The sequence below is a fragment of the Chenopodium album genome, chromosome 19 (genome assembly GCF_948465745.1).
Source record: "Chenopodium album chromosome 19, dcCheAlbu1.1, whole genome shotgun sequence".
Lineage (NCBI taxonomy): Eukaryota > Viridiplantae > Streptophyta > Magnoliopsida > Caryophyllales > Amaranthaceae > Chenopodium > Chenopodium album.
The window spans coordinates 7,309,557-7,323,894 of record NC_137852.1 but is presented as its reverse complement, the minus strand read 5'-3'; the positions used below and the strand labels follow the sequence as shown (position 1 = coordinate 7,323,894).

At 32.7% G+C, this 14,338-nt stretch overlaps 1 protein-coding gene across 1 annotated transcript; it reads right to left on the bottom strand.

Annotated features, from left to right (window-relative positions):
- Positions 1 to 1,715: 1,715 nt before the first annotated feature.
- Positions 1,716 to 4,885, bottom strand: LOC145594641 (D-amino-acid transaminase, chloroplastic-like). Its single transcript, XM_081650967.1, has 5 exons — positions 4,232 to 4,885; positions 3,970 to 4,016; positions 3,610 to 3,788; positions 2,250 to 2,923; positions 1,716 to 2,033 (listed from the first exon to the last, which is right to left on the bottom strand). Exons 1-5 carry the CDS (start codon positions 4,425 to 4,427, stop codon positions 1,939 to 1,941), a joined length of 1,191 nt encoding a protein of 396 aa, XP_081507093.1. The 5' UTR covers positions 4,428 to 4,885; the 3' UTR covers positions 1,716 to 1,938.
- Positions 4,886 to 14,338: the final 9,453 nt, after the last annotated feature.

Here is a 14,338-nt window from a genome sequence, read left to right as displayed (position 1 = left end):
GTGTGAAATATATATTTTTCAGGTAGTATTGCTCATCCCTATCAATGTTCGTTGTCTTCCATCCAGCCTAAAACATGATCTTAATTCTTAAGTACTTTTTTTTTTGAAGGGTAATTCTTAAGTACTTAGGATATATAGGTACGACGATTAATTAAAATATCAAAAATCCTAAATTCTCCTTGTGAAAAAGGCTTTCTATTATTTTTTTTCTCACCTTTAAAATAAGATGGATGTTTGGTCCCAAATCTCGATGTTTGTGATGAGTTGGGTCTAATGGTCTATCATATATCTTGGTTCTTCCGTTCATAATCACCTGTTATTGTTGATGTGTTTTTACATGAACGTCTCTTTTTCATGCATTATGAATTTCAATTCATCATGTATTGTATTTATTACGTATTTACATGCTATTGTCGCTTTTAGGTTTTGATTAGACTTCCAATACTTCTGTGCGAGTTCTTTGTATGAAGATTGCTTAAACTTTAGTTTTCGTTCTTTTTCAAAGCTCCATAAATGAAAATCCACGCAAAAAAGATTGAAAAACATTGCAAAAGTTGCATGAACTAATAATTGACAAAATATGAAAGGTTAAGAAGATTGAAGATTGAAGATTGATGTGAACAAATCCTTAACTTTGGTGGGGATAGGATTACCACAAACATACCAATTTTATTTTATGGAATCCCACTATGCCACATTACTTCTCTTCTCCTCCTTAAATCTCAATTCAATTGTTTGGTGGACTTTATAATATGTTTGTCCATTTGTAGCCTTTGAAAGTTCATGCAATGTCAGCATCCTATATGCAATAAGTGTCATTGAGCACTCAATACATATAGCATTATAGCACTTGATACAATAATAAGTTAATAATTATATATTTTTTATAAACATCCGCGATCAGGCGTGGTCTATTATTTAGGGACGAAGAAGTATTATGTACACTTATTTGAATTGAGGAAACCATAAACGATTTTAGTATATGTAAATATGCAATATCGACAATGTTATATGGTCAAGGACTCGAGGAGAAAACTTCTCTTTTGGATGGAATAAAGGAGTGAAGGAAAGCGAAGCTGAGTTCATGATAAGCTTAGTTAAAACCAAACATTGTTTATGATGCAGAGATGCTAGATGCTTTCTCATTTCCAAAAGTAATTCTTACTTCTCTTAAATACGAAGTAAACAAAGTATTATAAGGAAATTAGTATGTCATTCTAGTGTACAGCTCCTTGTATAATTCTTTATTCTTGTAATAGCTTTTTCAACTATCTTTAACAACAAAAAATTATGCTAGGGTTGATATGGGAGGAAACTTTACTATAAAGCAAAAACAACTTGTGCTCTTTGCAAACATTCCTTTAGGGAAAGGAAACATCAACAGAAAGAAAGGAAAATATAACACAACTATCGTCTAATCCGCCTATTAGCCTTTAGCTGAATTTTTTTTGCCCTTACCAGTTGTTAATTAAACTTGGGTAGCCGTTCTTTAACCTTAACAGCTCTTCTCTTAACCTCTAAATTTTTAATGGTGAGAAGAAAAAAGACGTACCCTCTTAACGTCAACCATAGCAGGAAACTTATTCATCCCACTGAATAACTGGATGCTCCAAACATCAGTACATAGCTACCACTCTGCCCATAAGCACCATCTCCTTTGGCCCTTTTTTTATCTTTAGGAGAGGGGACCAGAAAAAAGGCAAAAGTAAGTCCAAAATGCACAATATTATTAAGCTTTTGATGTCCAGAATAGTACATAGCTACGTAATCACAAGTACCATACTAATATACAGAAGAGATCACATTATAATTGCAAGCAATCAGAAGAATATTCAATAATACAGAGGACAATTTACATGCTGATGGGTACTTGCTGAGATCTATTTTCCTACCATTGACTCGAGCAAAAAACAGTGCATTATGCTGACTGAGTTGTGACTAATAAGGAATAGGTGTCCGAACTGATGATGGGCCTGATTTCATGTCCTGCAGAAGGAGTTCAAGAAATGCTCGAGCAACAGGACCTTCATTTCCTGCAATATAATCAGCACCATAAAGGCATTGTAAATCCAAATTCTTATGATTTCTGTACGTTACTGAGCTGATCAACAACAATGCAGACAGGTTCTAACCACAAGTCTAATGTACTAGCCTCTAGAGACTTTACCAGGATAATCAGAGCTAACATCTCTACTTTCTCATTGTAACATGTAAACCTTAAGAGCATTTAAACAAAACAAAGTTCTTACCATTACCAATGACCTGGTCATCCCACTGAACAATTGGAAGCACTAGGACACCGCTGCCAAAAAGCATCATCTCCTCAGCCTTTTTCCCTTCTTCCACGGTCACATCCCTAGTGCTTACTCCTCGAATGTCACCCTTCTTAACCAGCTCCTGTGAAAGCTTAAGCACTCTCTTGGCCGTACAACCACTAAGGATTTTATCAAATTTTGGCATCATAAGCTCTTTATCATACGTGACAAAGGCCACATTCATATTTGGACCCTCAGCAACAAATCCTTCAGAATCCAGCCATATAGATGCAAAGCAACCATTTTCTTCAGCTTCCATCTGGCATAGTGCATTCGGAAGGTAATTGACACTCTTCATTGTAGCGAACACAGGAGGCTTTATTGGAATGGAAGATGTAATTACTTTGATCCCCGTGTGATCAGATGAGGTTGAACTTTGAGTCACAATGGCGTAAAATGTTGACTCAGCACACCCAGATGGGGAGAGATGAAAGTCACCATGTCCTGCAGAAAGCCAATATCTTAAAGAGCCATTTCTACACTTAGAAGCACTTACTGTCTGAATCAGTATGCTTCTCATGGTTTCCCTATCAAACGGTAAACTGATTTTTGCCATAGATGCAGACCTCACACAACGATCAAGGTGTTGATCCAATTCGTAGAGATGACTGCACATAAGAAGTAATAAATCGGGGCTGAGTCCTTTCCTATGAGTAAACTGGGATATCTAATCAACGTTGATAAGATCATTAATAGAGATATTTTAGCTTACTAAAAACTAAACTTGACATTTCATCAAGTATTATACATTTGGCATTTCATCAACGAATCATACATTTTCAGTAATTAAGTTTGATTCATTTTTTAAAAATTTGTGGCATTAGATCTTTCTGCAGCTTCAACTCTAAAATCTCCATCAAACACAATTGTTAGCCTCGATAAGTTGACCTCAAACTAACTCATAGATGGATAGTTAACCCATCTATAAAGCACATTGTGATTGTCTATACACAATTAACTCAATGGTATAAAACCAGTCGTATACACTACAAGGACGAATATGCACAAAGTTTACACCGCACAGATAAGAATGAGTATTGTGTCATTTTCTACCCTTTCCTCCCCTGCTGCTATAAATCCCTCAACATTCAGGCAATTCACCTACAAGCTTATGCATAACTCCAACCTAATCAATCCTATATGAGGAGGAATATAACATAGTTTCCAAACTATTATCTACACAAAGTCATAACCCCTCTTTTGCACAATCTAAATTATCTAATCAAATCAAAATAATTTGACAAAAGCATATAAAACAATGTAATGTCATCCAACAAAGAATCATAAACGATACCCTTCCACTATAGTCGCGGTGTCAAAAATCCCATGACCTCTATGTACCATGTGATCATCCATGGGAATGACCATCGCCGCAGGGTCTGTAGTAATTCCACCAAATATACTAGAGTACATAGCCAAGAATTGCTGTTTGCCCTTATGCCTCTCTCTACTCAATCTTAACCTCTCAATTGCCTGAAATTTTCCAACAAATCGAAATTTTTTACTTCCAATAATTATCATAGGAGAAACAGACTTGCTTCTAGTATATAATTAACTTCTGGATCATATTGACCAATTAAGATACTGTATTATTAGTCTAATTTATGATATTACCAATTAACCTAACAATTTACATAAAAAGAATACATCATACCTCTTCACATGATAAAAGTGGAACTTCTATAATTGGGGTTGTAAAATCTGTCACAACAAAGTTCTTTACATTAAATAATAAACATAAATAAAATTCGCAACTTTAATCAACTGACAAGATATTAACACTGAATAGCAAGAATTTTGTACAACAAACAAACAACAATCAAGCTAACTAAGTACAGTAGTAAATGTGATAATTGAAGGAAATTATATATATTATGCCATAAACCCAAAAAATAAAGGTAGGATTTTGGACTTACTATTTAAAGATTGAGCTTGATTAGAGAGTCTAACAACTCCAAGATGAGAGCTTGGAAGCCTAAATCTAGGAAATGGGTGGTTTATTGTAGCAGAAAAATGGGAATTATAAAGCTGGTAAAAGGAATTCTTGTAAATTAGCTGATTTTGTGCGATTTGATTTGGGGAAATTCGAAGAGACGCAGCCCAAGCAGCCATGGGAGTATTGGCGGGTAGAGGAAAGTGTGTGTATTAGCCTAATAGGTGATTGAGTCAACGACCCCTTCCTTAATCAAGTAATCAAAACTTGTACTGTTTTTTTGGGAAATACACTTTAATAATCTCAACTATTGGCGATTTACCTACAATAATCCCAACTATCAATAATTCTACAATAATCCTAACTGTTAGGTCAGTTTTCCTCTAACGGTCCCAAACCGGACAAAAAAAAGTCAACAACCTAATATTATAGGTTGTTTGACAAGTGTCAGCGTGTGAGTGGTTCCAAAAAAAAAAATTTTAAAAAAAACCCAAAAAAAAAATTCTGGTAGCCACCATTCCAGCCCTATCCACCACCACCACCTCCACCTCCTAGCGCAACCCTAAAACACCACCTTCTCCGGCTACCCAAGTCGGAAACGACTCCCACAACCAGCCGCACCCCCGAAAACGGCCAAAACACCGAAAACGGCTGTAGTTGCGGCAAGCTGGCGGCGATCTGGCAACGAGCAGGCGTTGAGGAGGGGTCGTGGTTGTGTAGGCGTCATTGGTCGTGTGGGAGGATTGGAGTAATTGGCGTCGCTAGCCGTGCGGGAGGAGCAATTGGGGTTGGGGATGGATCGTGGCTGGTGCTCTTGGGGATTGGGAGGGCCTGCCGGCTATTTTCCGGTGGTTTGTGGGTTCGCCGGCCATTTTCTGGTGGTACGGTCTGGAGGTTGGCCGGTCAAATTCCCAGTGGCTAAGGGTTGGTGGCGGTTTCCGGTGGGCTAGGGGTGGCTGGGATGGTTTTTGTTTTTCTTTTTTTTTTTTCAAATTTTTATTGTAATATTATGCCACTCATGTACCGACATGTGTCATTTAAAAAACAAAAAAAAAAAAAGTTTACCCTTTTAGCAAGTAACCGGTTTTTGGGACTGCTGGATCGGAGGAAAACTCACCCAATAGTTAGGATTATTGTAGAATAATCGATAGTTGAGATTATTGTAGGTAAATCGGCAATAGTTAGGATTATTAAAGTGTATTTTCCTTGTTTTTTTTTATTACTTAAAACTTTCATAGCCTGGTACTTTGGCTACAAAAATATTAATAATAAAAATAAAAGTTCTTGTGTTTTTGTTGTTGTGGTTATTGTTCTTATAATTGTTTTTGTTACTTATTATTATTATTATAATTTTTCTTATTGTGTTAATTTTGTTGCTATTATTATTATCAAATTTTGGTGGACGGTGAGAGCAGTAAGTTTTTTTTTTTTTTTTTTTTACAACTGTGAGAGCGGTAAGTTGAGGTATATTATATTTTTTTATAATAGGGTAAAAACGTAATTTCAGGTTATAAATGTGGGCGTTAGCTGGAGATTCAAGGGCGACGTTTACCATTCCACGGTTATTGTTAATAATGCGTTAATTTTTATTAAAAATAATATTTTTAAATATGTAAAGCCAAGTATGATAGAGTTATGAGAAAGAGAAAATGTTGGAAAGCTTAAATTATATTGATGTGATTCCATGAGTATATATATAGTACATGAATGAGTAAGCAATATAATACGACTATATACATTAGAGTACTTATCTAGGAACATTATCTAAGAATAAGGGATATCTTTGAATATCAACCTAAAGAGTAAATCAAGGGACTGCTAACTATAAACAATATCAATAAATATGATTTGACCAAATCCTTTACACGCCCCCGCAAGATGGACGACCAAAAGAAAAGTACAATCTTGTAAAATGAATGTTATTCTTGATTGTTGATTGCCACTTCAAGATGTTGGTGGTTTTTCAATTGAGAGTTGTATGTACCAAATTGGGACTTTGGGAGTTAAAAGAGAAATTTTTTTTTTTTTTTTTTTTTCCAAATTTTTAGGAATCTTATTATTATTAGTTTTTTCTCAAGGAGGGGGGAGGGAAATTGAGATATAGAGGAGGGATGAAATTTTGATCATTTCTATAGGAGAAGAATTACATTTAGTATCATTGAAAGAAAAGAGTTTGAGGATCTCCATAAATGTTTGCAAAAGTGAGTTTATATTTGGCAATACTTGGTAGATCGATAGACTATGTAAGCCAAAAGGGGATTGTTTCTTCATAAGAGGGGGGGGGGGTTTAGAGAATTGAATTTATGTTCGACAAAACTAATTGGTAGATAAACTATGGGCCGGGGTGTCGAAAAGGGATTGTTTCTCCAAAAAAGGTCTGGAGAAAAAAAAGGATAATTAGCATCTCTTGGTATATGAAATACGGGGTGCTTAAAGAGTTGAGCGGAAATTTGATTTGGGTTTGAAGCTTCTCGAGAGGGTAGAGAACACAAATATGGTCACTATCATTTGTCGACATCGGCAAAGGGTTTTGATAGTGTAGCCATGGTTGTAGCGAAAGCAAGAAAAGTTGGATCAAATTAAAAGATCATGATACCATGATAGAGTTATGAGAAAGAGAAAAAGTGAAAAGCTTAAATTATATCGATATGATTCCATGAATATATATATATTACATGAATGAGTAAGCAATATAATACGACTAGATACATAGTACTTGTCTAGGTACATTAGCTAATTAAGAATAAGGGATATCTTTGACTATCAACCTAAAGAGTAAATCAAGGGACTGCTAACTATAAACAATATCAATAAATATGATTTGATCAAGTCATTTACACAGTAGTTTGTAGTTTAGCAATACATGTTAGACAAAAATAATGTCTCTCTCTCTCTCTCTCTCTCTCTCTCTCTCTCTCTCTCTCTCTCTCTATATATATATATATATATATATATATATATATATATATAATATTAGTAGTCAATCTTACTTAAGTTAGCAAAATTGGGATTATTATAAGTAATTGACGTGAGTTGAAGATTATTAAATTGAATTTTTTTTCATATTTTAAAGCATATTTAAACCGTTCTCGAAGGACCTTTTTTTGTAGTAGTGATCTCATGAGCTTTAACAACTTACTCATTAACCTGATGTTATCTTGTACTTCCTCTACACATATTTTAGTGTTAGAGATATACGATCAAATCATATCGGAAAATATAACAGTATTTGTGAAACTTCTTAAAGTGAAAGTTGTTGTAATATTTGTAAAAAATTTAAAATGCAAATTGTTGTAATATTAACAAAAAGGAGGAAAGAGTACCATAATGCTGAAAAATATTTTTAGAGTTTGCTAATTAATGAAATTAGCATTAGCGGGGATGGTTGGTGACATGAGCACTAGCAAAGTAAAATTATTGGTAATGTGAGTACCAACGAGAAAGTTACAATTAGAGGGAGCAAGTTGGTAAACATCGATATCAACATAAAACATTGAAGAGCAACGAGATGTGATGAAGAAACAAAATTGGGATAGTTGGTAACATGAGGTACCAACACAAAAGATTGATGGTTGGTGACATGGGCACCAACTAACGTGCATAACAAGAAAACTTCAAAAAAATCAAGTTTGGAGATCATCGAAGAAAGAAGCATTAACAGAGATTTTTCAACAAAGATTTTTCAAGATTAGGGTATTAGAAGTTAGTCTAGAAAAATCTAGATGTGTAATGAAAAAATTATGTAATATTAGACAAGTGTAGAAAATCGTAAGTATGGGAACAACAACTATAAATATGTTGTATGTGCAAGGGTTAGGAGATGAGCTAATTATGAGCTCCACCAATGGTTGATAGAAATTAAGGGTTTTATTAAAAAAGTGAGAGATATCTCATAACATGTATATGATATTTGGTTCCATTAAACTTCTACCCGTGTCCAAATTATATAATAAAATAGCTAGTTTTCCATTGAAAATTGAATATCCTAGTCGCCGACTTCCCTAGAGTTATCGGAAACATCCTTGACATGTAGACACCTCTTGAAACTGAATTAATTAGGCATTAGAGTGATATGATGCTAGGTCATAGAATATTGTGGACAAATTTTCTATTTTTGGCAATTGATCTAACCTTTCGTTGGGTGGTTCTACCACGTGGGACTATATGAGCAACAATTGATGCAATTCTGGATTTCATTTTTGGTGAAAAATGGCTATGACTCTTTTAAATGTGCATAAGATGACGAAGGAATTAAGTGTACAGGTGTACCTAAAATGAAGCATGTAATTGAAATTAACCAATCTTGTTTCTCTATTTTTTCGTATAAACTTGCTCCTCTGTGGCTGCTGTTTCATAAATTTCTGCTGTTTCATAAAATTTACCCCATTTTCTGCATTTCTGATTGATTAAATACTTCATTAATATCATGTTGTGGGCCATAACATTCAATTTCTTGAATGCAAACCAAATCTGCGTTATAGTATTTGATTTCTTAAATAATTTTTACTCTTCTAACCTCCCACTGTAAGTCTGGAAGTGTACAATTGGTTGTATTGGCTAAGTGATTAGCCAATACGTTATATTTTAGAATCTTTATATTATATTATTGGTTTCATCAAATAATTGTAAAAGTTTCCTGCAAATCACTATTAAAATTAGGTTAGCCGTCCATTAAATCATTTGAAAAAATAAACAAGAAACAATTGAACGAAAATTTATTACCGTTCGATCCTGATATACTTCTTTTCTTGAAAAGTTTTTTTTAAAGTTTGGTTACTTTCTTGACAGAATGTTTGACTAACCGATCTTCACAAAAATGGAAACGTCTTTCTAAGTTTGGTCACTTTCTTTGTCAGAATGTTTTCAAATACTGACAAAAATATATATCGACAGAGCAGTTTATATTTGTAAAAAAAAAAAAAAAATACTAATTACTCTTTCTAACTATTTTTCTTTTTTAATAACAAAAGTTATCTTTTTTATTGTAAGATTTTTTTTTTTTTTTTTTGTTATTGTAAAAGATATACTAGTATGTATAGTATACTTGTAGTGGGAGTAGGTTTCTTTGTGCCAATCAATCAATACTACTATAATAAAGTTATTATCAGTATTATCAATTATCTCTTAAATAATTAGACAAATACAGAGTAAAACACTTTTGATAAAAATTAAAAAATTAAAAGGTTTGTTACTATGAACTTTTGATTAGTACACGTGTGCATTAACAACAAAAAAAATTTTGCCAATTTTTTTTCCTTTTCCTTTAAGAGCATCTCCAATGGCAAGCTATAATGCTGTGTAGCTTGCTTTTCCACATAAGTTTCTAAGCTACAACACTTTTTAAGCAACAACTTGTTTCAATGGTAAGCCACAACATATTGTAGTTTGCAAAAAAAAAAATAAAGTTTTAAAAAATAATAGATAATTATACACATGTTCCAATATGAATGGAGATTATTTGTCTTTTTTTCAATCAAGCATGTAGCTTGGTTGGGCTACAATTGCTAGCATGTTGCTTAATTTTTTATTCTCCAATGGTAAGCATGTAGCTAGGAACTTTATTTAAATTGCAAGCAAGTCCTTATAATTGAACCATTGGAGATGCTCTAAGAATAACATGATGATAAAAAGTTACAATTATTAATAAATAAAATAAAATAAAAGAGCTTTAAGTAGACATTAAATGAATTCAAATCTTTTTAAAAAAAAAGTTATATAACTCATTCCATTTAAATTAACTTTATTTTAATTGGCTTTAATTTTATGATTTACAAGTCTTACTATTATGTAACCGTGCATGGCACGGGACAAAAACTAGTATATATAAAGGAAATCATCTAGGCTTTAATTGTATGCTACTTGTACTTTTTATTTATTCACTTATTTATTTAGGTGCTAACAATGGCGTCCTCCTATATTCCTGTAAATGTGATGTTTGATACGGAGTATATTGGCAAGGCTACCAGCAAAATCTTTGTTGCGGTTCAAGTGTGTATGCAAAGAGTGGTACAATCTCATTAATAGCTCGTCTTTTATTCAATATCATCTTCCTAAATCTATAGAAATCGATTCCCATCTTCATGATAGTCTATTTATTTTTACCCAGGGCGGATTCCTTTATCTTGGAGAAAATATTGAGTCCCCCTCTCAAGTTGTTAAATTAAATTTGGTGCCTACAAATTATATTAGTTCGCATTTGGACTTGGACATTCGTGACTTCGTGTTATAGGTACATGCAATGGCTTGGTTTGCCTTGAGATCGGTAATAATAAGGGATTCATATATAATATTCAATCCATTAACCCATATTTTTTCTAACAAGGGTAAAAACGTAATTTTATGTTATAAACGTGGGCGTTAGCTGAGATTTGAGGGCGACGTTTACCATTCCACGGTTATTGTTAGTTGTGTATTAATTTTTATTAAAAGAACTAAATTTAAACATGTTAGCCAACTAGTTTGTAATTAATTTAGCAATACATGTTAGCCAAAAATAATATCTTTCTCTTAAAAAAAAAATTAGTCAATCTTGCTTAATTTACTCATTCCATCATGTGAGTATGTGACAAGGGTTGGAGATGACCTTACCCCAAAAAAAAAATTATAAAGTTAGTGAACTTATGGGGGGGCTATAAGTAAAGTGTTCATTACTAAAGGCGAAGTGATAGCAAATTGGGATTATTATAAGTAATTGACGTAAGTTAAGATTATTAAATTGATTTTTCCCCATATTTTAAAGCATACTCATTAGCTTTTTGTAGTAGTGATCTCATGAGCTTTAACAGCTTACTCATTAACCTAATGTTATCTTATACTTCCTCTATACATATTTTAGTGTTAGAGATATACGATCAAATCATATCGGAAAATATTACAATATTTGTGAAACTTCTTAAAGTAAAAATTGTTGTAATATTTGTAACAAATTTTAAATGCAAATTGTTGTGATATTAACAAAAAGATGGAAAGAGTATCATAATGTTGAAAAAGATTTTTAGAGTTTACTAATTAATGACAATAGCATTAGCGGGAATGGTTGGTGACATGACCACTAACAAAGTAAAATTATTGGTAACATGAGTACCAACGAGAAAGTTGAGAAAGTTACGATTAGAGGGAGCAAGTTGGTAAACACGGATATCAACATAAGACATTGAAGAGCAACGAGATGTGATGAAGAAACTAAATTGGGATAGTTGGTAACATGGGTACCAACACAAAAGATCGATTGTTTGTGACATGGGCACCAACGTGCATAACAAGAAAACTTCAAAAAAAAATCAAGTTTGGAGATCATCGAAGAAAGAAGCATTAACGGAGATTTTTTAACAAAGATTTTTCAAGATTAGGGGTATTAGAAGTTAGTCTAGAAATATCTAGACGTGTAATTAAAAAATTGTATATATGTAATATTAGACAAGTGTAGAAAATCTAGAGAGTGGGGAACAACAACTATAAATATGTTGCTTGTGCAAGGGTTAGGAGGTAAGCTAATTATGAGCTCAACGCCTCAACCAATGGTTGATAAAAATTAAGGGTTTTATTAAGAAAGTGAGAGATATGAGCTCTCATCACATGTTTTTGAATGCAAAGCAAACCTGTCTATAATATTTGAATTCTTGAATAATTTTTAATCTTCTAACCTCCCATTGTAAGTCTGGAGGTGTACATGTTGAAAACATCGTTGTGTTGGCTAAGTGATTATCTAATACGTTATATTTTAGGATCAATACATTATAATTATTGGTTTCATCCATAAAAGTTTCTTACAAATCACTATTAAAATTAGGCTATTCCATTAAATCATTTGAAAAAATAAATAAGAAACAATTGAACGAAAATTTATTACCGTTCCATCGTGATATACTTTTTTCTTGAAAAGGTTTTTTGAGTTTGGTTACTTTCTTTACAGAACTTTTGACTAACTGATTTTCTGACAAAAATGGAAAACTCTTTCTGAGTTTGGTCACTTTCTTTGTCAGAATGTTTTCAAATACTGACAAAAATATATATCGACAACCTAGTTTGTATTTGTAAAAAATACTAATTACTCTTTCTTTATTATTAGAATTTTTTATTGTTAAAAAAAAATCAAGAAACAAGGTTCAATTTTTTTTTTTACATATTTTTTTTTTGATACAGTAAAAGATAGGGATTTTAAAAAAAAATCAAGAATCCCGTCAACAGAAAAAAAAAATTATGTTTTCTTTTTTCATAATAAAACCTATCATCAATCAATACTTCAATACTACTATACTAAAGTAATCACCGGTATTATCCCCTAAGTATACATGTCACTTTCTCAGCAAAAATTTTCCCGCCAAGAGTTTGTTTTTCACATTTTTTTTTTGTTATTTTTAAAAAAGTTTGTTACAGTATTCTTGAACGTAAATATGAAGATTGGATATTGCTTTAAATTGGTAATTATCTCTTAAATTATTAAACAAATAAAACACTTTTGATAATTTAAAAAAATTAAAAGGTTTGTTACTATGAACTATTGATTCGTACACGTGTCGCATTAACAACAAAATTTTCTGCCAAATTTCTCTATTTTTTCTTTTCCTTTAAAAATAACATGATGATAAAAAGTTACAATAATTAATAAAAAAAAAATTAAAAGAGCTTTAAGTAGACATTAAATGAATTCAGTTTTTTACAAAAAATGTTATATAACTCATTCCATTTAAACTAACTTTATTTTAATTGACTTTAATTCTATGATTTACAAGTCTTATTATTATGGACAAAAACTAGTATATATAAAGCCAATCATCTAGGCTTTAATTGTATACTACTTGTACTTTTTATTTATTCACTTATCTATTTATTTAGGTGCTAACAATGGCGTCCTCCTATATTGTTGTAAATGTGATGTTTGATATATTGGCAAGGCTACCAGCAAAATCTTTGTTGCAGTTCAAGTGTGTATGCAAAGAGCTAGTGGTACAATCTCATTAATAGCTCGCCTTTTATAGTTATATTCAACATCATCTTACTAAATCTATGGAAATCGATTCCCATCTTCATGATAGTCTATTTATTTTAATTTACCCTAAATATTGAGTCCCCCTCTCAAGTTGTTATATTAAATTTGGTGCCTACAAATTATATAAGTTGGCATTTGGACTTGGACATTTGTGTTATAGGTACATGCAATGGCTTGGTTTGCCTTGAGATCGTTAATAATAAGGGATTCATATATTATATTCAATCCATTAACCCATATTTTTACACCAATCCATTGCAATTGCCCCGTGATGAATTATTATGATAGGTGTATGGAATATGGGTTTGGCTATGATAGTCAACATGCTGATTATAAGATTGTCATGATAATGTTGGGAGAAGTTAGAGACATTTGGATTTATAATTTGAATTCAAATTCATGGAGAACGACAAACGACTTGTTCACAACCACCTCGACTTGAACCTCTCCAAAAAAAAGTTTTATGTTCCTCAATGTCCTAGTATGTATAGAAATGGTATGCTACATCGTGTTCTCCAAGGGGTCGATAATGTATCCCAAGTAAATTTGGATTTGGAAGGTAATTTAATGGGTGAAGATAATAAACATCTTCAAATGTCTTGTTTTAATCTTTCTACAGAAAAATGGGAGGGTGAGGACTTGGGTTTTCCAAATACTGATCCCGATGATGATGTCATACTCCGTGTCGTTAAGAGATGGTTAACTGGCCGCTCTAACGGTACGATTACGATTTGTGTTTTAAAGTAACCGCTCTAGCGGTTTAACCGCATCGTTAAGGCTGAACAGTACGGTTAACCTAATGTGAACAACCCTATTCAATTCTAGCCATGAAAGTTAGGGATGACAATATCTGAATATCCAAACCCGATGGATAACCAAGCGACGTGTCAAAAATAACTAGCCCTAGCCCGTCAAAAGTCCGGTTCCTTCACGCTACCATCCCCCCATCCAAAATATGGATGAAAACCCGATCTTAAGCGGGTGACAGATGGATGGTAGATGGGTTGGGTGACAAATCGGGTCGGATTCGGATGAAGATACATCCAACCCATCACCCGATCCATCCATCCACCCATTAAATTTATGAATATAAAAAATAAA